Below are 25519 nucleotides of genomic sequence, written 5' to 3'. Positions count from 1 at the left end.
GGCTCATCCTTAGGAAAATTCACAGGAGATTCTCTTCTGCTTTTCCAATACAAGAACTGGGGGTATCCATAAGATGAGGAGGTTTGAAACGAACAACAGAAGTTTATTATACACAGCGTGGAAACCAAGGTGTGGAAGTCCTCGCCATGGCATGCTGTGGGTGCTGAAGGTGTACACGGTTCAAAAAGCAGTGGGACAAATCCAGGGGAAAGATGCTCACTGAGATCTATTAAGTACAACCACATTGTGCCTGGCTGTCAATGTCCCTGAGCAACACACCACTAGGAACTGGGAGCACTCCAGGAAGCCACTGCTTGTTTGCACACCATCTCCTAAATATTCAGTACTGGCCATTACTGGGTCACTGGGCTAAATGGGGCTTTGGTCTCACCCAGGGTGGCCTCTGCTCTTCTGAATACAGAGGGAGCCTACAGAGTTAATTCTCAGTCATCTAAAACTGGCCTTGATTGACACTTTCTCTTCATACCCACACTTTGCAGCAACTCAGACACACAAAAGCTTCTGCCAGGTGCTGTTCTTAGACTACCTGTAGTTTATTGGACTTTTTACATTAAAAAAAAATAAAAAAAATCAGAGGTGGGCGAAAAAGAAAGGATGCAACCGAATTTGTTGCTCTGCAGGAAAAGTGAGATCTCAATTCTGCATCCCCCACTGGGAAGGTTTCAGCCTGCAACTTCCACGTCCCCAGAGCCCACAACTACTGAAAAGGACAGCCTACACCCCACCCCCCCACCCCATCCTCCTGAAATTAGGTCACTGTGCAGCAAAGCAGGCAAAAGTCATGGGCCCAGAAGGAATAAGCCACTCTGTCACCCAGGAGAAATGACTTTGCCCATTTCAGTCATTCCTTCCCACCAGCTGTAGACACAGCCCTTGAACTCACCTTGTCTTTGAACAGTGTCACACCACATAACTGGGTGACAGTCAGACATTCAGCCAGTAAGGACGCTGTAAACACCCATTTAAATGCTTTCTAGTAGAGACAAAACTATCCAATCCCCTCTGTGTATGGTGCTCATCTACAGTGTGCCCAGACTGCCGCACCTGCCAAGTGAGAGCAGGCATCACCTACTTCAAAGCGTGAGATGATCCTGAACCCCCGAAATTTGTAAAACATTGAGAGACCCACAAAAGAATCACAGGAAGGCAAATGACTACCTATTACATCCCAACTCTGAGCTCACTCTCTTACGAACAGCCTGCCCACTTTACAAAGACTTTTTTTTTTCCTTCTTCTAAATAAAACTGAGGCCATCTTAAGCAGATTCTTTTTAGTTCCAGATATTTCAACAAAGTGGATGTTCTTCAATTTTCTTTTTTTTTTTTTTCCCCTGGAACCGTTTTAACTTGGTAAACAGGTCTCTGTATACAGCTTTCAATTACCTCATATTCTGTGGTGCCAAATGGGACCAGATAGGCATATTCTTAAAAGGCTTTCATGAAAATGCAAATGAACAGTTCACGCTAGTCTGCTGGCTCAATAAATAGAAGAGTTCGAAGTGTTTAGACACTAGTAAATAGATTAAAAAAAAACCCAAAACACCAGAAAAAGCCATCTGTAGCCCTAAAGAAGCTTTCATTTTCTTATTACCACCATAAAACTTGCAATGACAGTATCTTCAAGATACCTCCTGTTATCTGTATTAGCTTAGACAACATATCCTTCTAGTAGCTGACCTGCAGAAAGGATATAAATCTGAGCTGAAAAATAACACCAAAATTTAAAACCCAGACTTGCCTGCAAACATGAGAGTCAACTCCCAGCAAAATGCACATCATGATATTTTCTTATCTGCCAAGCTCTTCACCTCTCCCCCTCCTAGGTGTCACCATTCATTTCAATGTTGGATTTTTTTAATTCCACCTCAAATACAGCAGTGTGTCGTGTGTTCTTGTCCCCAGACATGATATTATATATTAGTATTCCTTTGAAAGGATTTTGTTCTTTACTACTAGACAGGACAAGAAAACCCTGAAAAGAGGTTTGCTTATAGTGTCCAACTTGGAGGGATCTAAATGTGATATATTAAGTGCTACATATCCAGGTTCTTCACTCTTAAATTACGCTACTTGAACCCAGCAAGAAGTATAAAAATATAAACACAGAGCAGTTCCTGAAATTCAAACTTCCCAGTTAGACAGGCCTCCTCACATACCCTTCCCACTGCGCAAACACTGCACAAACACTGCAGCATCCAAAGGGGAGCCTGTAAGAGCTCCAAAAAGGCTTCCCGAGGGTTTAAGGAAGCAGATGAGGCTATGGCTCTGGCAGTGCTTCCTCAGCATCCTCCACCAACAGGGCTCTGGGCCTCACCATGACAGTACCCCTTCATTCATCTCAGGCATGGTCAACCAGATTAGCTCAGAGACACTTTCATCCTCATGTTAAGCTCACCGAGGCCACTTGCCCAGTACGGTTTTGGGTGTGCCCATGTGGCCACAACGGCTGGCCAAGCCACGGAGGGCAGAAGGAGCCCCATCGCTGAAGGCAATGGTATGTCTGGTTAACAGTCACGCATCTGGCCGACTGCTGCATCCATCATCCACTGGGTGCACAGAAATGATACACCCACACTCTTCTAACACCCGAAAAATGCCCTGTTCAGAACAGACCAGGCTCTGTCCTTCACCAAAGAGTGAGAAACAAATGCTGAGCCACATCTCAGAAGCCCATGAGGCAGAACCTGGCTTGAAATCAGCAAGTTTCTGGCCTGAATCTGAACCAGGCTCATTAGTCTTTAGCTATTTCTGTCTAGCCTGGAGCATCTCACAGATGAAGGATATTCAGAGCCCAGACGGTCTTCAGCAGTGACCATTTTGGATCCTCAAAACAGTAATCAGTCCAATGGGTTGCTGTTGCAATTTTTGCTGGGTTTAAAGTCAAATATTGCAAGGGCAGGTATTCAGAGCCAAAAATGCCTTTTAAGTCAAAAGTAAACAGGGTCTGTTAAATTCTGTTGACTTTTTACTTGGAACCAACAGACTTACAAATATACTTCTTAAATACAGGAAAACTTGGATTCTGATGCAATCATGTTACTCCAGAACCCTGGCCTAAGGCCACAGCACTATCACTAGCAGATGTGACCCAGTGTGCTTTGCTGGTGCCACACAGCCCCTCTCCCTCCTGTCAGCGGCAACTATAACAACTTAGGTTTAACCACAATCAATTTTCCAACCTGGTGCAGCACACAATAACAAAAATAGTGGTGGGAGCACAAAGGAGGACTTGGCACTGTGTGAAGCCAAGAGCTCCTGGCTGGGATTATTTCCTTCAGTCCCAATATCAGCCACTGCTAGTCTAGAACCACCCTGAGGCTAGGGGCAAGTCAGCATGAAGATGCTTCTGGTCACACAATCACAAGATGGTTGAAGCTGGAAGGGTCCTCTGAACGTCATCTGGTCCAATCCCCTGCTCAAGCAGGGTCACCTAGAGCAAGTTGCCAAGGGCCACGTCCAGATGGCTTTTTAATAACTGCAAGGATGGAGAATCCACAACCTCCCCGGGCAACCTGTGCCAGTGCTTGGTCACCCTCACAGTGGCAAAGCGTTTCCTGATGTTCAGAGGGAATCTCCTGCGTTCCAGTTTGTGTCCATTGCCTCTCATCCTGTTACTGGGCACCACTGTGAAGAACCTGGCTCCCCCCTCTCTGCACCCTCCCTTCAGGTATTTATATTTATTGAGGAGATCCCCCTGAGCCTCCTCTTCTCCAGGCTGAGCAGTCCCAGCTCTCTCAGCCTCTCCTCATAGGAAAGATGCTCCAGGCCCCTCATCACCTTTGTGGCCCTTTGCTGGACTGTCTCCCATAGCCCCATACTGGTGATTTGGCAGTCTGATCCAGCTGGCAGATACTGATACTATGCTCCCTCGTCCACCCTGGAAATCTGGAAAGAAGGCAGCATGCAGGAGAGCGCATGTCCCTTCCCAAAACAGGGTGTCTTTTGATTGATAAGCGTGTAAAGGAGAGCCTGTCTCAGAGTACTGTACCTTGCGTTTGTCTGACTTCTTAGGGAGCAACTGTAACTATCAGGCACCACCTAAATGTAACACATACCTCAATATGAGACCAAAAAAATCTGTCTTCTCTGGGTAGGAAGATGTTTATGCAAAGAGACTCAATGTACTCACTACAGTTTATTTTTACAGCAGGTACACCAAACCAAGACAGTTAAAATGCTAAGTCTCCAAAGCTTTAAGTATTATGTAAATAAACTCTAAATAATTGCCTGCATTAAAGTGTGGTTCAGTGTTCAGCAAGGAAAACAGGTCTTGGTTTTTTTTAATTAAAGTCTGATTTTATCTATAATTCTAGACTGTTCTGTTTGTTTATTTACATGAAAAGTTATCCTGCTTGTTGAGAGCCAAAGCCTTATTCTGAAACTGTATGATTAACACCAGTATTTCCGAAAGCTATGCATCAAATAGATTTATGTGACTAATGACATAAGTCCCTCCACCAGCAGTATAAGCAAACTGAGCTAACCAGGCACATTCTTGCCATACATATGGCCATTTACAAGCACTCTTCTGAATAACGGAGATAATGGCTGTGAGGATACCAGTTGATACAGGCAAGAGCCATGCATTTGCAATGCTCCCTAGCAGCTTCTATGCACTGTGGGGTCAGGGAGCACACCGAAATGCACCGCTCTAACTCGTGCTCAGCAGCGAGGGGCTGCAACTGAAGACACTGTCACCTCGTTACTGCATCTCCCTCTGCCTGCAGCAGGGTTGGTGGGAAGAAACCTGTACCTCCACCTCTGCTGCTTCAGGCCACAGTCTGGCTTCTTGGTATAATCCCATCTTTACCAGCAATCTAACCCAACAGACTCAACTAGAAAATGCAAGATGGGAGGCCCAGGTGCATGCTCCTTCCATCCAGCTGTGAAGAGGGTGGTATGGGCAGCAGGACGGAGCAGCCCTGCTTCAGCCACCAGAGCTGGGCTGGAGCAAGCTGGCCCCTCAGAGCAGATGCCTTCCCAAACTAGGACAAAACACGTCTGCTTGCTTTGACTGCATTTTTTACATCGTTTTGGACTTCTCTCCACTGAGCAATGATGCTGGTTGTCAGTAAGTTATCCGCAGCGATCCCTCAGGATTTCTCTTCATGGTATTATTAGCTTAGGCTGTGACTCCAGTTTCAATCTGCAAGCAATAACCATCCCTGCACAAAAGTCTGCAGCTCACACAGCTGGCACCTCCACTGCAAGCACCCTACACTGCCAGGGAGAGTGATGCTGTCCTCAGGCAGCAAGGACAGGCACGACGCCACTTCAGCTAGGATGATGCAGCAGCAGCAGCACCTCCTGCACTGCAAACCCACTTGCCCTGCCAGCCCAGGGGTGACCAGGCCCCACTGCCCATCTCCAGCCTCCCAGCCACAGCCTGCAATATTTACAATAGCTAAAAATTGTATTTTAAAAAACTTCTACTGACTTGCTTATTTTTCATGAAAGTGGATTGTTGCCCATTTGCTGCAGACACTAACCTGCCTGTTTAAAAAAAATTATCCCATTGGCAGGCAACCAATATATAAGAACATCTACAAAGAAGCTGTTACAGTTTATTGTGTGGTAATCCATGGATTAAGGTCATTAATAGCACACGATGACATACTGCCATGATTCCAAAGGTGCTGTTCTGGCTTGCAGGATATATAGAACATAACACCCTCATAAATCTTTCTCCTGAATTATTTTCTTCTAACTCTTCAAAAGAAGAGAAGAAATGAGAAAACCCAGAATAAAGACGACCAGCACAATATCTTGCATTGCACAAAAGAATAGAAGTTATAATGAAAATAAACATTTTCAAATAACACTGAATTTTCTTCTCATTCACACTGATGTTTTCACAGTAAGAGAGTTCTTGGTGAGTAACCAAAATTTTGATCTACAGACCTAAATTTAAAAAGCAAGCCAGGACATCATCCCATGCCCAAAAGACAAAGCCACAACTAAAACTTTAAAAATAAAATCTGAAATGCTCAATTTTGCCCTTTAATTATTTATATGAAATAAGCTTTTTCCTTCTTTTGACATGAGAACACAGATGTATCATCACAGAAAACACTGTGTACTCCCCAAATCCCACAGGGTCGTTAAGCTTCTTTTATGCAGTACACAAAGTATTTTCACAGAACTTTTAAAATAGTTCTCTGAAGTGTGCCTTATGTCATTACGAAGTCAGAAGTTGTTGCTGGCCTAACATCATAATTGCTAAATATCCTCCAAAGGAGAGAATCTCTTCATTCTGTTCTAAACTTACGCTTCTATCTGTGTTACCCATACATGTAATGATCAATGTAATTAATTTATCTGAGAGTCCCCATTACCAAGGTTGAACAATCCATTGTGTTAAAATCGAAGTAATGGATAGACTTTTCTTACTTCTGCTGATTTAAATGAAACAATCTGCACTCTTTCTATATAATTTGTTTTGTTAGGACGCTGGTAATGGCCTAGCACTGTGCCACCACGTATTTTCATCTGCCATGAAAACAATGATAATTCATAAAATGTACTCGGGAGAATACAATTGTCCCACCAGCTGTATGCAATCCTGTATCCCACAATCATATGCAACTTTTGTAAACAACATATTGACACTGCAGAAGAAAATCCTTAGAAAGAAATCTTTTCAAAGCTTCAATAAATAAAAGTTATGACAAATAACATTTGTATTAATATACGTCTTACCGAGAACAAATCACTTTCTGATTAACCTGGTTTAGCTGTAACTCATCATTTCACATTTTACTTTCTGTACAATGTAGTAGCATTTTCACTACACATGCAATTTTTTTTCCCTTACCTTTAAGGAATCAAAGCAGGCGATAACTCTTCCATTCTCAACCTGGCAACTTTTAGGAGGGTGTGCAAATTTGCATTCTTCATCAGAGCGTGAACAAGTTCCCCTCTGAAATTGCCTGCACACTTCTAACGTTAGCCATTTTGTATCTCTTACGGGAGCAACATTCAAAGCCATGATGAAAAGCTGATTTCAAATTTGTAAATCGCTGTCAAGTGAATTACACCAAAGATGTTTCCAAAACTAATGACAAAGGGAAGGGAGAGAAAAAGAACAACACAACAAAAGAGAACTAGAAAAAAAATAATTTCAATTCCAATTGAAAATAAAGTTTTTAAAAAAAAAAGTGGGGAACAATTAACGATGTCCAACACACACAAAGCAGAATAAACCGAGAAAGTTTATCAGCAAGCAGTCACTCATCAATCATTAAGTCCCAGTTGTAGACTTTTGGCTGGGAAAAACCATGCTCAGTTGCATTTCTGTCTGTAAAACACGTGGGCTTGTTGATTGTATCACGGATGCACCAGTTTTAAGCCAAGGTCCTTCAACGCAATGGCACTCCTTGATAGTAGTTCTCTGACAGTTGCTCGCTGGTATTGATTACACAAGAAAAGCAATGCAGTCATTTGATCATGTCCCAGGAGTAATAATAATTCTTCTCCCTCTTTTTCTGTTTTCAGTTTCCCATCAACTAATTGGCAAATGGAGACAGCTGAGGTATCTTCCACCAGGTGTAAGGTGAAGGCAATGTCTGGCTGGCAAAGATGGGATTTCGAGAACACAGGCGTAGCAGTCCTCGCTCATAAAAGTGACTTGACAAAGGCACTTTTTAAGTCACTGACCTGACAAAACAAATACAGTATCAGTTCGTGTGCAACCCATTCCGATCAGTATTATGAAACCTATCATCCCTTTTTATCAGCTATTATAAACATACTGCCAATGCTCGCTTTTATTTCTTTTTTCCAAAGAAAATCAGCTTCCTTCGTGAAGTTACGCATGACAAGGGAATAACCAGTTGAAACACTTATTGCAGTAATATTCTAGGCAGCAATCCAGAAGTTGGGAATGATTTAAATAGATGAATGTGGCAGACACAATAATTAGGCGTGCTGGTTGTGAAACAATTCAATCTAATGTGCTTAGTCTCCAAAACAATATACAAGAACCCGTTTCCATTAATTTATCATTTGGCCCTTTAGAACGTGTTACTACATTATAAGCTGTTACTTGTTATTTGTTCTTCCTTAGAAATGAGGACGGTAGTATTCTGTTCAGGTTTTTTTTCTCCCTCTGTTTCTCAAGGGGGAAGAAAAAAAAAAAAAAAAGAAATTATCATTCCAAAATTACAGGGGAAAAAAAAATCTTCAATATACAGCAAATAGTTTCCCAGTTAAGCTAAAGGCTGTTTCATAAAGGCTTCATGAAAGAGCTCACCATTAAGTCATCATCCTCTAATGAGTTCTTTCTAACATGAAGCAGTCTTTATCTAAATTTTCCTTTGATTAAATTAGCTTTCATGTACCTTTACAAATACATGGTTTGGCATCAAAATCTAAGACTTAAATACATAACAAACTATTTGGGGACTATAAAATACCTAGGATATTTTACAGATAGATCTGAAAAATCAAAGGGTTAGACATTACATTTTAAAATAAATTACTTTATACACAGATGGTGAGACTACCGACATGTTGTTTCCTTCTATTCAGCTTCAAAGGAACACAACTTTCCCTTTGCAGGTACCAGCCAAAAACAGTTGATGGATTATTTTTGTGCAAGAATAAAGAAAGAGTGAAGGACTGGAATAAGTGAGGTTTTAAAATGCATCAGTAAAAATAGCTCCAAAAACACTGTCAGCTTTCCCATGCCAGAATAATTACCATTCTGAGCTTGGAGTCATCTGATTTAATTGAAGTCAGTATTGTTAGTAATGCGAGTAAGAATTACTCACACACAGTTTCAGGAACAGATCCTAGTTCTGACTTCCAGGTCTTCACATAAAAAGGCTTTTCTATTACTTAGTAATGCTACCAGAAAGGGTTGTACTATGTGACTGATACCTATACCAAAATTTGCTACTGCTAGCATGAATAAAGGTGATCCAATGCTAATTGGTCAAAAATTCAGTTTCAAGTCAACATGCAATAAGATGGGTCTGGATGATACTTCGGTAGCTTTACCTGGTCATCAAGAATGAGTTGCAATAGAATTAGTACCTTTTAAAATAATTCTACACAATTGTAGTATAGTACCATACACTAATTAAATATTCCTGCAATTAAATATTCCATTGATGTTGTCCCACAGCATCAATGAAGAGTGAGGTTAAGCTGAAAATGTACAAAGAGGTGAGAAAATACTCATGACTGATGAAAAGGAAGAGAGGGGGAAAGACAAGGAGAGTCTCTGCACAAGAGCTTGTTGAGCTGATAGCTTGCTGGGCTGGTGATTTAGCTGGCTAAATGTAAAAGAGGAAATATTCTCCCTAGAGGCACCCATTCCAATTCAGAAATGTCAGTAATGCTTTTCAGAAATAGATGTAAGAAACAGATGGAAATTTTGGGAAAAGGGTAGATGTTATACCGCACACTGATGGAAGTCACAAGTAGTAATACTCTGCTGGGCTGCAGACTACTAAAATTGACAAAGTAGTTTCTCAAGTAGTAGGTGTTAAGGCTGAAGAAAACCAGACATTGCACATGGCAGCAAAGCAAACAGCACGTGTTATATAAATGAGAGTATCCATGGTTTAAAAAAAAAATGTGCACAACAGAATCACACACAGGATTTGTGAGACTGCAGCAAGAATTAATACCAAAAAGTGTTTGGGGGGTACACGGTAGAAAAGGAGTGAAATACAGCATCATCCTATTCCCTAACTTACTACGTGAACATTTTCTAAAGAAAGGGAAGCATAAAAAGTTCATCTCGAAAATCCACGTCTTGTCAAAAATAACAACACTATCTGATTTCTCAAGAGGCCCTGAGTGCTTCAGCAGTTTCTACTGATGCAGGCTTAGGAGACAGATCCGAGCCCTTTCTGAAGGAGGCCATGCCTTCAGCAGGAGGCAGGTGCAAATATGGTGGAGAAAGAAGAATCTGGAGTCCTTCATCCCTACCACTTACATGGCCTAAGTGTTCATGACCATATCCTAGGCAGGTGCCGTACCTCCTCTGCCCACCATCTGCACCAGGAGGGTGAAGGAAGAGATGCCACCTGGGAACCTGAACAAGAGAGGGAAGCAATACAAGGAAAAGGGAGAGGAGAGACAAACTGGGGAAAAAAAAGATATGGGAGGAATCAAGGAAAGTAGAGTTCAAGATACGAGGAATGAGCTCAAGACAAGGAAAAAATGGGAGTGGAAAGTAGGAAAGTGAAACAGCTGGTTGTGGAAGAGGAAGGAAGGGAGAGGCTTCATGGGAAATGAGGTGTGGAAGAAAGATGGAGGGAACGTGTGAACACTGTGGGAGAGAAGGGCAAGAAGGAATTTTAGAAGAATAGCAGAAGTGACTATGGTCACAGAGGAAAATCCGGTGGTTTGGGTAAACAGAAGGAATCAGGGAAAAGAAACATGGGATTTACAGAAGAAAATACAATAATAATAATAATAATAATAATAATAATAATAATCCTCAGTAAAATGCCCCCTAGGGCACAGGCCATTACTAACATCACAGCCCACCCTGACCTTATGTGTTGCAGGGAGAACACCAGGGCCTCCAGCAAATGTGAACTCTGCTCTTCTTTCCACTATTTTAACTTCTATTTATGTATCAACATATGAGCCAAAGTTAACTATCCTGCCAAAACCAAGAGGATCTCACCAGCCTAGAGCTCTCAGCACCAACGGGGTGTCTTATCGAGGCAGAAGGTTTGCTTTTTCGTTTGATTGGGGGTTTTGTTTAGTTGTTTTGTTGTTACTGTCATTAATAATTCCAACTCAAACCTACACTCCCCACTGTAGCTAAACAAACTACCAAAACTTACACATCGACAACTGAAATGCAAAGTGTTCTTACTGAAGCCAAAGAAAGCGCTCAGCATAATAAGTATAAAAGAAGTGATTTTGTTTGGGGTTGGTTTTTTTTTTTACAACTATTGCTGTTTATGTTCGGTTTCTCACACACTTGGATCAATGGAATTGATCCAGAATACACATCTACAAATACAGTTTTTCGTATGCTAACTGAAATAAATTCATGGTCATGTATTTATAAAAACTATTTCGCTTTAGATCCCTCTTTTCAGATAAGCATCACTTCTCTTTTGCAGAAAGCTAACAAGGCATGGAGGAGTAGGATGCTTTTGCCAATCATTCTCCTGAGAAAGCGGGAAAAAGCCTGCGTTAGGCTCCAGCTCTTCTTTCTGTTCTAAACCACAAAATCATCTCTCCTTCTCTAAGAAAGCAAAAATAATTTAAAAATACTTTTAATTATTAAGCAAGGCAAAGTGCATACGTACTAGGAGCCCCCAGAAATGGTTCTCATTCCAAGGATCACTAAGCAGCCAACTTCTTTAGAAATTGCAAGCAAGCACAAAGCCCTGCCCTATTACAAACCGGATCTCTCAGCTGGAAAATAGGAGCTCTTCCTATATACAAAATATGGGCTGCTCTGGTACAGCAGTTTTACTTATCAGACAGATTATGTGGCAATGGATTATATACTATCTGTTTAATGTTCACCCTTCAGCAGATAACGTGTGGTAATGAGCAAAGACCTCATTTTCAAAAAGTCAACTCTGCAGGTGATGTCTTCCAGTAAAGGAGCAGAGTCCTCTACATGGTCCCAACACAGATCTCTAGCGGAACCACTAAGCCAACTCAGAAGGCATTAAAACAGTTTTTCACTTTACTCGTGGAGAATTAAGCACTCCCATTAAAATCTTCAGTACGAGATGTCAAGACTAGGGCTCAATTTGTTGCTCCTCCTGTCAAAGTTTATCAACATGATCCATGTATTTCTTCTATATATACACCAGAAACTCAAGAATTAAAAAGTTGAAAAACCCTCAGCTGTACCTAAGAGGGATTGCACAGTTTGAAGTATACAATCTCCTCTTTCCCAGCAAGCCAGAAGATATATGCTAAATATACTTAGCTATACAAGTTTGATCATTTACAATGGTCTGTTTTAAAAATACGGGATTAAAAAAAAAACCAACAAACAAAAAAAACCAACCCCCCCAAAAAAAAAAAACCAACCCCAAAGATTCGCTCGGCTGGGAAAGCAGGGTGTTCCTCCTTCAGGTCACCAGCAGGGCAGAAACTTGCTGACAAAGCAGATTGCTGCACAAATTCAGTTAAACACCTGAACTTAGCTGGGGTAAAACTCACCTTAAGGACCTACGTAGAGTCACCAAAATTGACCTGCTGGATACTCTAATGCCAAGAGAATATCTTGAGAGTTTCATTTTCAAGCCCAGTATGCATATACTGCAACTTTTCAGAGACAGACTATTAGCTTAGCCAAACGTGGGAACGCTTGCAAAAGGACCAAAGTTATATCCCTAACCCCAGGAAAATGGCACTGCCCAATTTTAAGTCCTTGACCCAAAGCAGGTTGCTGCTAAAACTTTTATACGCTTACATGTAAACACGAATTTGTGTTGCTTACTTTCAGAAAATCACATCCATAGTCTTAAATTTACCTCAGTAATCTTTTAACAAAGAAACAAAGCAATGACCCTGCAATAGACTCCAGGCACAAAGAACTGCAGGTTAAAATTTTAAGCTCTGGCTGGAAGTTGCAAGCAGCAGAAAACAGGCTCTCTACACTTAGACTTGGTTAACTGTAAGCATCACTGGTTTCACGTGCCACAACACAAGTTCACAAATCAGCAACATCTTAAGCACCTTAACTCAGATTCTCATGACATTCCTATTTGTCCAGGAGATAAACTAATCTGTAAGAAATAATACCCTCAGTTTAGCCACTCCCTTCAGCCTGGACTTAATAGTTTCGAGTCAGTGACTTTACCTGGGACAGGCAATGTTGGACAAAACACAACCAGTCCCAGATGTCCCAGGATATCCCATGACATCCAAACACAAGAATTAACCAACGTGCCCCACTCTACAGATGCATCTTCAGACTACTGACAAGCATTGTGTTCCTTCAAAAAGCTGCCACTCCTTCAGCAGCTGACCACATTTGCAAAGGAAACTTGCTTTGCAGTTCCCTATGCTTATAGTCACAACCTACTGGAAGGATTCCCTGTATAAATTTAATAGACGGATCCTTCTATAGCCAGACCAATGTAAGCATCTTGAACATTCACAATGGAAATACAGGTATTTGAAAACTGACAACTACTGAACCCTCACCCTTAAGGCCAGGAAAAGGCATCCAAATCCTGCTAAGTCATACCCATTCTTTGAAGCTGCACAGTGAACCCCATTTCCAAAGCACTCGGGGCACAGCCACACATTTAGGAGACACTGGCAGGTGCTTTAGTCCAAAAGATGGTGTGCCTTTGCTTCAGTTTTTTCAAAGAAGCCTCGCTGTAACATTATTTTAAAGGTAATTTTTCCCCACCCATTGTTTGTGCTTTAAATACGATTCAAGGCCTCCAAACCAAAGAGAAGCTGCGCACCAAAAGGACTGCCACGACCCCACGAGCACACTCTAGCATCACTTGCAGTTCCAGCTACCTGCCATTCCCTTGACTCCTCCACACTGTTTTCTCTTGCCTACCCTCAGACTCTCTGCCAAGGAAAGCAAGGCTGCAGCTTAATCCTAGGCTAAAGCCAGATCCATTATGATCTGCCTTCCCAAGGGCAGGATAGAGCCAACACAGCCACATAAAGCATCCTGCGTCACACGTGCTGGCCAACTCAACTGAGGCGTGCCCACTTGCTCATGCCCCACACCTGATGGAGTAAAACTCAGAGCAGGCATGACGGGGCATGACAGCATGGGCTGCAACCCTGCTCCCTCCCCTGCACCCCACCTGCAGTGGTCTGGCTCTTTGTTGCAGGCTCCTGTAATTAAGATGCTGTATCCCACAGGACATGCTCCCTGTCCCTGGAAAGCAAGGCTGACTCTCAGTCATCGCATGCTAATTTAAGCCTCACAGTGCAAAATCCTCTGCTAACCAACACAGAGAGGATCTTATGTCAAAAGGTGCTAATGTGAATGAAAAAAAAAACAACCAAGTAATTTTACAGACAAATAATATGACAATTGGCATGCTTGTTAATCACATTTGAGTAAGTTACATTCTTAAAGGGAGAACATGCTAGAGATTTTTGTGTAGTAGATAGGCTTTTCTCATGCCATCAGCCCACCAGATTAGGAAACAGGACCAGAAAGTCATGCAATAGCACAGAGGTGTCATTCATCAGTGGCTACTATGTCAGCTTTGTATTCTTCTCTTGAACCAATTTATAACATTCATATTTTTGTTATGTAGCCTAATATTGGTGTATCTAGTAAGACTGGACAATGTACAGTAGACTTTAGTGCCATCTTTGCATGGTTCAGTAAAATCACAGCATTAAAACCAGAATCAGGAATCTGGCTCTTTTCCAAACTGTTGTGAAGTCACAAAATAATATTCCCTATATTGAAGAAAGAAGAGAAAACAAGACGGACTTCCATGAAACATCACCTGCTCTTTGATGGCAAATACAAATGGAAAACTTTTTTGCCACCATAACATTTTCAAGAAAAATCATTCAGTTACAGCAGAAAGTGATGAATGCATTTTCTTCCACAAATTTCAGATGGAACTTGTGAACATTTCTTTAATCATTTCGAGGTTTTTTCCACTTTGTTAAGATGCTAGGCAACTTCCATTTTGCATCAAGCAAACCAGTATTGCTCAAATGAGGAAGAAGCCAGAACTGCCCTTTCAGAGAAGCAGCCTGCCAGTTTGACCAAGTGGCCAGGAGCCAAAAATACCAACATTCTAATCCCGGTTACTGTACTAATTTGACCTGAACCCTGCTGAAGTCAAAAGTGCCCTGACTTACAAAAGAACCATTATTTCTTTTATTTGCCTGACTTGGAGATAACTATTGCAACATCTCCCTTTGCCTGTTATACAACCAGAGATGAACACTTGTCAACTGTAAATAAGATGAACATGTTACCCGGAGTCGATTCTAACTATTTTAGTTAAACCAATAGAAGTCCAGGGACAGGTTAGAAAACACTGTTCTGTTTTATTTAAACTAAGCATGACCTCCAATTATCAGTTTTGCTAAATGAGCCATATTCTCCTTGCAAAAATCACCAATGTGCACTTTAGTATGTCCCACGCTATTTACAGTATGGCAATGAGCTTGTTATTAAAACCTGCCGGTTGACTTTGAAGCTGGCTTTACAATATAACAACACTAATGTCCTTTGTCCCCAGGGAAGCAGGTGATGAGGAAGGTATACTGCCAACTGTGAAACAACAGGCACAGCCCAGGACCTTTCCAGCGATCCACTGCACTACTTTGCTAATAGACCATGAAATATTTCTGCCGGACTTTAAGTCTGTAGATGACCAGAGCCCACAAGAGTATTTTCTAACATCGAAGTGCTTCAAAGTCATGCTAATAGAACTAATGCTCATTATGCTTCAGTCAAAATGCAATTGCAGAAAAAGTTTTTCTTCTTCTAGCAAACTTTTTAATGATGATTTTCATCCCACTCCACTGAACCTTCTCTTTGTATGTCCCTTCTCTCACAGTCTGTAACTTAAACACTTCCTTGTTTCTAAGTCCAAAGAAACCTGATTTTGTCCTCTAGGTGTATGAATTTTATACACAAAATTCTGTTCCCACCTTGACTAGAGGACGAAAGCAATTTCAGTTTCTGTGCCTCTGTGAGCAGAGCTAATCATCCCCAACAGCAATGACATTATCACTTGGCCTCTTGTGGACACAAATGTTTTGCTTTTGGCAGAGTGAACTATGTAATAGCTATTAATCAAACCCAGTTCCCCAGGGAAGGGTACCCCAGTGCATTAGGAGCTCCACTCACACCCAGCTGCAGACACGCATTGTATTTACTTTTTTTTAGGACTGCAAAAATATTTATAGAAAAGTGTGCTTAGATACTGTGAAATTTTTATAGACTGGCATGGAGGGAATGTGATCAAATTACTGTTCTCACCTGCCAACGGACCAACAACACGCTGTTACACAGGAGCACAATTTAAACGAGCTCAGGCTGTTGTCAATTTTCTATTTTCTATACTCCAGTTTCACACTAAGCCCAGAAGACAGAACTCTTACCAAGGTATGTGTTTAAGTGACAAACAGCATCCCTTTGCACTGAAAGACAAGGATAAGGTTGAATAAACCAAGGATTCCGGGTAAAGTAAGATACGTTGAACTTGCAAGCTGAAAGTGTTTAAGATTGCCAATAGTGTTATTAATAATATACTTCTACAAATTACCCAGCTCAGGGAAGTTGCAAGGCACATCCAAACAAAGCTCCCGAGGCGAGGGCAGCAAGAGCACTACCTAATGCTATTAACTCCGACTGCCTCTGAAGCTCTAAACCCTTTCTGCTGAACAGATTCCCTGCACAAAATCCAAGCAGTGTTGGTGCTCTGAGATAAAACACCTGCATTTCTGTGCTGTTTTCTCCATTTGCATTTTATCCGGGAACCGGATACCGAAGTACACAAGGCTGACTTTAGCAGGTCAGCCTAAAAGTCTGTCTCACCCAATATCCAGTCTTCAGCTGTAGTCAATACCAGATGTCTACAGAAGAGTGCAAAACCAGGGCAGGTAGAGCATGATAATTTCTGTGAATCTTCTCCCAGCCTCCAGCAACCTGTGACTGACATCTCTGTATTTAATAGGTCTCCTTGGATTTTTCTTCATGGATTTGCCCACTTGCTTTTTGAACACTGCTCTGTCAGAAGTGTCTTTCATCACCATATGTGTGGAAAGTAGGATAGCGAGAGGGAACCTGACTGGTTTCACAATTGTTGACAAAAGCTCGGACTCTCAGGAGAGGGGCGTGGATCTGGAAGGAAACACTTCAGGACTTCGGAGATTTACAAAAATCTGAGACCAGCAAATGGAGCTGGGGAGTAAGACAACTGATTACAAAACCCCTTAAGTAAATCTGCATTGTCACTGTCTTTTTATTACCCCTGAATGGGTTGAACTAGAAGAGAAAGTGTGCCTTTTCCTTCCAGTGAAAGTGGAGCTTGGAGAAAAGTACTTTTAAAACCTACCAGAACACGAAGAAGCACCAAGATCCCTTCTACACCCCAAACTGCATCACCTAGGATCATTCCCCGAAGCAATATTTTATTAGCAATCCAAGAGAGAAGGAGGAAGACCTGAGAGCGTGTCCAAAAGCGCCCAAGCAAGGCACTCCCATTGCGTTCTCCCAGGCCCACTGCATTTCACAACCATCTCAAACACATTTTGGAAGCAGCAACTCATTGCAATGGGAAAGTGCTACTAATAGGGAACAGAAAAAAACCTCAATAGTGTCTTTACTTCTTAGAGGGTTGCCCGAGCAAACCTTCAACAGCATCCATTTTATCACAAGGATTCAACTCCCCTTTCTCTCCCCATTAGTAGCGTGCATGTAACACACAACAACAATTTTATTTTCTTCCAAAACTAAAGAAATCCTCATGAAGCAGAACATACACTTCTTACTTCTTACATACCTCACGGGACATACTGCAAAGCTAGATGAAGTGTCTATGTCAGAAGACTTTATATCTTACAGCAACTAAAAAGACAGAACAGCAACCTAACTTTAAAGTCACCTATAGAAGAGCAGTTTTATTTTATTTTTCAATGTTTTTATGCTAACATTCACACAGCAATGTTTTATGTAACAGAAGCTGAAATCTTCCACCAAAAGCCATTTTTCAAAGACCCTTCCCAGTCATAGAATCATTAAGGTTGGAAAAGACCTCTAGGATCATCAAGTCCAACCATTAACCCAGCGCTACCATGTCTCCTAAACCATGCCCTGAAGTGCCACATCTACATATCTTTTAAATACCTCCAGGGATGGTGACTCCACCACCCCTCTGGGCAGCCTCTTCCAATGCCTGACCACTCTTTCAGTAAAGAAATTTTTCCTAATATCCAATCTAAACCTCCCCTGATGCAGCTTGAGACCATTTCCTCTCGTCCTATCACTAGTAACTAGGGAGAAGAGACCAACACCAACCTCGCTACAACCTCCTTTCAGGTAGTTGTAGAGAGTGATAAGGTCTCCCTTCAACCTCCTCTTCTCCAGGCTAAACAACCCCAGTTCTCTCAACCTCTCCTCATAAGACCTGCTCTCCAGACCCTTCACCAGCTTCGTCACCCTTCTCTGGACATGCTCTAGCACCTCAATGTCCTTCTTGTCCTGAGGGGCCCAAAACTGAACACAGTACTCAAGGTGCGGCCTCACCAGTGCCGAGTACAGGGGCACCATCACTGCCCCGCTCCTGCTGGCCACACTATTCCTGATACAAGCCAGGATGCTGTTGGCCTTCTTGGCCACCTGGGCACACTGCTGGTTCATGTTCAGCCAGCTGTCAGCCAACACCACCAGGTCCTTTTCCTCCAGGCAGCTCTCTAGCCACTCTTCCCCAAGCCTATAGCGTTGCATTGGGATGTTGTGACCAAAGTGCAGGACACGGCACTTGGCTTTGTTAAACCTCATACAATTGGCCTTGGCCCTTTGATCCAGCCTGCCCAGATCCCTCCGCAGAGCCTTCCTACCCTTGAGCAGACCAACACTCCTGCCCAACTTGGTGTCATCTGCAAACTTACTGAGGGTGCACTCGATCCCTTCATCCAGATCATTGATAAAGATATTAAACAAGACTGGCCCGAACCCTGAGGCTTGGGGAACCCCACTCATGACTGGCCACCAATGGGATTTAGCTCCATTTACCACAAGATCTCTGGGCTCAGCCATCCAGCCAGTTTTTTACCCAGCCAAGGAGAAACCAGTAATGGTGGTTTTTTGGCAGAGCCCTAGAGGAAAAAAAAGTAAATAGAATTCAACATGTTATTGGTCTCTTCTGAAGGCAGGTTGCATTTTTGTGTTTTGAACAGAATGATTGCTTCTTGCCTGATTATCTTTGGTCCTTCAAGGTAAATAAAGAAAATATCTAATCAAGCTCAATGTGAAGATGACAGTAAAAGACTTTATTTTCAAAATTCTTGGCATTTATTTGTCCACCCAAAAAAATGAAAACGCACAACCAAAAAACACAACAAACCATCCAAACCCCCCAAAAAACCCACCCCCATTTAAAACTTCAAGAAGCTAGCTGTGTTGTGTTTGACAATACATAATGGAAATCTATTCTCCCTGGAATAAAATAAATTTGCATTTAGTGAACCACCATTCTGTTGTCAAATATCTATCATGACTTCCAAAAGAGAATGCTTTTTCTCCAAAATTGTTCTTGCAACTGGTGGCAGAGAAACAAAGAAGAGCTTTCTCAGAGTACTTGCAAGTTCTAGTGAACTTCTGTTTTCCCGGAAATCTTGAAAACTGCTATTTAATACCGAAGCAAATAATGGAGTTACAAACTGGAAGGAGCGCACAGTAACTGTTGGCAAATACTGCCTACCAGAGAAAACACTTTTTTTTTTGCTGATCTCTAGGATTATGAATTTGGGGTTTGGTGTGCAGTACTGCTACTGACCTTCCTTTTTGCTTGAGCGCGAATTAAGAAGCACTGACCCAATAAAAATGGGTCATATTGATCTGTTGTTTCAATTTGTGTAACACATCTCCCTCAGTCCAAAAAGCTCACCACCGGTTGCCATTTGAAGAAAGTTACTTTTCAACCCAGTTTCATTTCAGAAAATACTTATTTAAAAAAATTGTAACAGGAGACAAAGTACTTAACAGACAAAGAGGATACACAGAAACAAACTGGGAAAGTTTATTAGTCTATAGTAAGGACATCGGATGAGTTCATACTCATTTTTCTGCCATGTGCATAGTTCAGTTGTCTGCAACAGCAAAAGGGGACATAAACTACATTAAGATTTCTGGAAGGAAAGAAAAAAAAGCACCCTGCCAGTGCCGTGTAAAAGCAACTGTGATGTACAGAGCTGTCCTTTTCATTTCTGTTAGCTCAAAAGTTGGAAAGGGAATGCATTCAGGCAGCAATACTGACTGGTGAGGCAGCATTAGTCCAGTACTCCTAGGCCCCAGACCCAGGCATTTCCCTGCCTTAAATCAAAAATTAGAGACAATCCCTCTCTATTTTAGCTCAGCTATTTAATGTAGGAAAAGAACAATAGGAAGTCTTTCCTACTCTTACTAGGTCTTGTTGAAAACTTTCCTGAAGGAAATTTCAGCATCTCAGTGCAGCCTCAGACTGAAAGGTAACATTACTGGGGGGAGAAGTAGAAGTATTTTTCAATTCCTCCTTAACACTTTATTTTCATAGAGCTGAATCATTTTATTGTAACTTAAATATTCTAATGGATAAGCACACAGTTATTCAGGAATGCATCGTAAATTGCGTTTCAATAGGAAAGTTGAAAAAGAGTCCTTTCATCCTTTGACACAAAGAATTGCAATATTTTTTTCAGTGAAAACTGAATAAATTTTCCAGAAATGTTTTGACAGAGCACTTTCCAGACCTTTTCCTACTGTCTCTGCTTACCTGTAACCACAGAGATTTCTCCCTCCTGCTGGGGATGGCAGCACTGCTAAGCACAGCCCAGTGTTCACCAATGCTCCCAAAGCAATGGATACGCTTGTGACGCAAGGACGAGCAACTGGCTTTTGGCAAGCAAGAGTTTTCTGCTCACATTGCAGCAGAAAATTTGGACTGCTTAAAATAAGTCTCAACAGTTTTGTCCTTTCCAAAGGTTTAATTAATTTGTTGTACTTCAAGCTTAGTCCCAAATGGGTATTTAAAGCCACATTTTGTTTTGCACAGTATGATTCATATTGCCTTGCACAAATTCTATGTTAAATTGTAATTCAAAAACTTTCTTTAACCCTGCATAAATCTCACCTTGATAGACAGCACTATTTTTGAAAGATATTATCAAATTATCTGTATTACAAAGCCAATAAACAGCACAAATTTTTTTTTATTTGGTCAAATAACATAAACAATAATATTCAGAGGTAAAAAATTATCCATTTATAAATCTAAAAAGTGCACTGCTGCTGTTATGCTTACACACATTTCTAGTCCAAAAAACAACTTTGTAAAATGACTTAACAGATTTCCGTGTTGAATGTGCCTCATTGTAATGCAGTATTTGCTTAGCTTGTAAATAGAAATTTTATATCTTCTAACCTCCAGCCTATGTACACACCCTGGCCCCTCACACTTGATAGGACTTCTTTCCATTTCATAAAACATTTGCAGGACAAAGCAGGTGAGACACCAAATCAAACCAGACCAGAAGAAAAACCCAGACAAATTAACCAACTTTCTCTCAGTCAAAATTATGCCCTCCAGCAATCCTCTGCAATTTTATGGGCTGCAAGCATACATTGCCAGTATTTGGCTTTCACAGAGATATCCACTTTATTACAATGCATAGACTCGAGAAATCTTGAAAACCTACTTGAAAGGCCTTTCTCCACGTTTACCCCTCTGCCCATCATCTGAAATAGTAATAACCATTTTACAGCAACTGAACAGAACTGCCTGTCCACTACCAAAAAACCCACTATTATACTCTGAAAAGACAGAAAAGGAGAGACTAAGGAGATGCAGTGGTATTCTAATTTTATGCTTTTAGGATTTCTTACAAAGTTCACTCAATGTACTTATTAAGAGGTTTTTTGGTTTTGCGGGTTTTTTGTGGGTGTTTTGGTTGTGGGTTTGGCTTTTTTTTTATTTAATTATTATGGTTCTGTAAAGTTGGATGGAAATCTACAATTTAAGGTTCCAGGTTTTTTCTGGCTTCATTATAGCCAAACACTCACCTGACGAGCAAGGTCCGCCAGGAAAACTTTAAAGAATAATCCTGCTGATGCAGAAGGCCAACACAATCTAAATTTCTTAACTGCAGCACTGGAGTTATGCACATAGTTTAAGAGTTTAGTATTTTTAAATCAGAAAAGTAGACACTCAACTGCTGTTTCTGAAGTCATATTTCAGGGCAATCATTTTTACCTTGCAGTAAACCACTCCAAAGATGAACACCATCACATTTACCTTTCCACTAAGTGAATTTTGCTAACATTTTAGAGTCTGGAGGCCAAGAGGCTGAAATACAGGTGGTTATCTTTACCAAAGCAGACCATTACTACTAAGCCTGCTTTAATTTCATTTCTAAGGAAAAAAAGAAAAAAAAAACTAAAACCAAACAAAAAAAAAAAACAACACAACCAAACAAAAACAAACCCACAGCTATACTGATTCCCATAACACAAATCCTCAAGTTAAAGGACCCACTACACAATCCTACTGCAGCACCCCTCACCCATTTCACTGGAAGCCTGAAAACATCAAGTGCATTTCATAAAGCCTTATCACCTATTAGTATGTTTACAAGGAACTGTCAGGTTTTATTGAAGAGTACAATTCTGACAACTGTAGAGAAGAGTTATAAAATACAAATCCTAAAAGCTCAAAATTAAGCAAAATAAAAGCAACATCTCACCTTTGTCAGCTGGTGATTTCTGTGGGACCTAGTTCTCATGATGACATGAGTCTTATGGATGGTAAAAGAAATATAATTTTAAAGGCTACCTCAAAGTGTTAAGCATTTGCAGATGGCATGAAGACTGAAGTCAGAGCAGAAGGTCAGGTTCAACAAATTCTACAAAAGCACCCAAACCCAACAAACTCATATGGTTAAATATCATGCTTTTACTTCTAATAATCTGCTGTAATTTTCATAATGAAGTTTACCAACAGAGGTATCTTCCTCTGCTTTGCAACATAACCATAAAAGATAGTTTGCGGTTAACATAAAAATTCTGCAAAGTCATACCTGAAGCCAACTGTGAAGACTTACAAAAGTATCTCATGATAATGAGTACACTGGATGATAAAATGACATAGGAGTTTAACATAAAGATAGCCAAAATAATGCAGATGAGAGGAAAAACCAAGAAGTAATAAATATTACACAAAAAATACTAGGTTCAAACAAGACACTACTACAGAGGAAAGATCTTATGGACATTACAGGCAATTCAATGAAATCTTCAGCAAAATACTCAGCAGTTGATAGAGCACAAAGCAAGCAGAACATCTGGCAATATCAAAAGAGAACAGGAAGGAATTATGCTACTACAAATAGTCATGGAACTTGTAACTATTGAGTGATAAATCAAGTCAGGATCCCCCCCCATTTCAAAGAGATTACAGCAGAGCTAGAAAAGAGAGGGAGAACAGCAACACCATCAGTGCTACAGAAAGGCTTACACATACAGAGGGGCAACGGCAAGGCTTTTGACAACAGAAAGAATATGACACTCATACAGACTGATAACGAGGAACACTAAATTTTGACTAGGAGGCAGGGGACACTCGATGAATTACCAGCCATACAACAGGCAGTTATCTTTGCGTATGGCAAACAGCTAGAGTGTGAAGTTAAACGGCAGCTGATATACTGAAGGTCAAAAATATGATACAAGTTTAAAATAACTTTTCAACCTGAAAATCAGATTATTTAAATAGTCATCAGAATCATCAATAGCTACTAAATTCAATGACTGAGAAGGAAAGTCCTCCTCAGAAAGCCTCTCACCCCTGGCAACTAACAGGCAGAGTCATGTGCCAGTCAAGGCACATACTCCTGTCCTCGGCTTACCCTTTTGCCCTCTCCACTGTGGGACATCAGCTCCTTACAAGCAGCTTAGTCCTGCAGCCAGGGCTGGCTACAGATCCATAGGGACACACTGATCCTCAAGCCCTCCCATGAGAAACTCAACACTTCCATCTCCTATTTCAAACAGATTTTGGAGATGGCGGACTTGTTCCACCTATCTTCAGGCACTCAAATGCATCACTGGCAACCAAAAAAGCACAATCTCCTTCGTCATCCTCATGCCAAAGGAGAGACAGGCACCTCCAAAGGACAATTCAGAACGTGAAGGCACAGCTTTATCTCCTGGGGCCACCACAAAGTCACCGACCTAACTGGACACACACACACGCACAAGGACTGGCAGATCACACAAGCGCCTCTGCCACCTGCTCTGCACTCCAGAGGGATGACTTACCAACTTGGGAAGGCAAAAAAAACCTTGCAGAAACACGTGTTTGTTCTCATGCCTCACTCCCTTGCCCTTCAGTGGTTGTGTCCTGCTGCTCAACAGTCTGGGGACAGAAGGGGGGATAGAAAGAGAGTGGAAAACCAGAGAGAGCAAGGAGGGGGACTGGATCCCTCACATCCTATGGAAGTGCCCAACGACTTCCAGCTTCATAGGTGAGGACCAGGTGCAGGAGATGGATTTAGTTTGAGGTATTGCTTTCCAGCTTCACCCCTTGAGATGGATGTTGAGACTTCTTACCACATAGGACCTTTTACACCAATGATTAAGCCTCCGGCTTGTCCCCTGTTAATGTTTCCACTTCAAAGAGCTGCTACTGTGGATGCCAAAACCTTTGAAAGTGGCCTCACTGCAGAAAGTCATGAGCATTAAATGAGATCTTTTTTTAAAAAAAAGCAGCTCTGGCTTTACAAACACATCAGTGCAGCCACTTTCAAAGCCTTTCATGCCTTCCCTGCTGTGGCAAAGAAAATCTTAGGGTTTGGTTTGGGGTTTTTTTTGCGCTTCCCTCCACCCCCTTAAAATTATGGCAATAAAGCAGCCCAGCCCCAAAGCATGTCCCAGGATTAGCAGTAGGGGATTAAACTATACAAGGGAACTGTAAAAAAAAAAAAAAAAATCACAAAGAGAAAAGTTTTTAAACACAAGCACTAGAGCTCCAGGACAGCGGCGCGCCGTGCTGCCGGCACATGTCCAGCATGCCAATAAGGACTGCAGCACTGCAATCCCTAGCACAAGCAGCCCACGCACCGGCGTCCTCCTCCGCAAAAGCCTCTCACCAGCTGGAGAAGATGCCCCAGGCCCCACCGCTTTTGGGCTGCGGGGAGAGGAGATGAGGGTGGGAAAGCCAGCGTTGGTCTCCTCGCAGCAGTCGGAGGCCGTAGCTGGGGATGCTGTGCCACAGGCAAACACAGCCATCAGGGAAATCCCGTATGTGTTATCGCAGCCTTTTAAATAAACAAAAGTGGGGCAGTGCTGCAGTCCTGAATGATTAACAGGGTGCAGAGGTGTGCTCCTGCCATCGACGGGCCTGCCTGTCCCACCAGAGGCACGGCCAGAGGTGTTTGCTGACAAAGCAGTGCAGCTGTAGGGCTGAAATATGCACATAGCTGTTGTTAACAGCACCGCAGAGCATCTGAGCAGGGGGAAGGGCTTCCCAAAAAAGATGAAAATGGGCTAAAACTAAGCTTTGATATCCTGAACAAGGCAGCCACTTCCCCCACCTTGATGTCAGGAGTCTCCCACAGAGGCCTGCCGGAGGAAAGCATTAAGGCATAAACCCAACACTGAAAATTACCCTTCTGAGCAGGTGAAAGTAAAGAGAAATCTTGCCACATTGCTATTTAAGTTCAGTGCACTGCCCATAATACCTGCAAAGTGCCAAAAATCATGACAGATTCAAGAAATTGGGGGGCAGGGGTGCTGCATTTGGTATACCTGAAGCATATATAACAGTGCATTTGGCAGGCGGGGGAGAACCCAACC

At 41.8% G+C, this 25519-nt stretch overlaps 1 protein-coding gene across 12 annotated transcripts in view; it reads right to left on the bottom strand.

The window, feature by feature from the left end:
- Window positions 1–25519, bottom strand: part of MBNL2 (muscleblind like splicing regulator 2) — a 113303-nt gene that overhangs the window by 66502 nt on the left and 21282 nt on the right. For 9 of the 12 annotated variants that reach the window (XM_075089775.1, XM_075089811.1, XM_075089825.1 and 6 more), the window contains one exon: window positions 6836–7677. The exons of 2 other annotated variants lie outside the window; for them this stretch is intronic. In XM_075089775.1, the coding sequence (XP_074945876.1) occupies window positions 6836–7009 (174 nt within the window). In that variant the 5' untranslated portion in view covers window positions 7010–7677. Of the gene's footprint in view, window positions 1–6835; window positions 7678–23983; window positions 24081–25519 lie in introns of all 12 variants that reach the window. One more of the 12 variants, XM_075089790.1, reaches the window with a different exon arrangement.

The sequence above is a fragment of the Phalacrocorax aristotelis genome, chromosome 1 (genome assembly GCF_949628215.1).
Source record: "Phalacrocorax aristotelis chromosome 1, bGulAri2.1, whole genome shotgun sequence".
NCBI classification, from domain to species: Eukaryota; Metazoa; Chordata; class Aves; order Suliformes; family Phalacrocoracidae; genus Phalacrocorax; species Phalacrocorax aristotelis.
The sequence above is the reverse complement of the archived record's forward strand: the minus strand, read 5'-3'. Positions and strand labels throughout refer to the sequence as shown.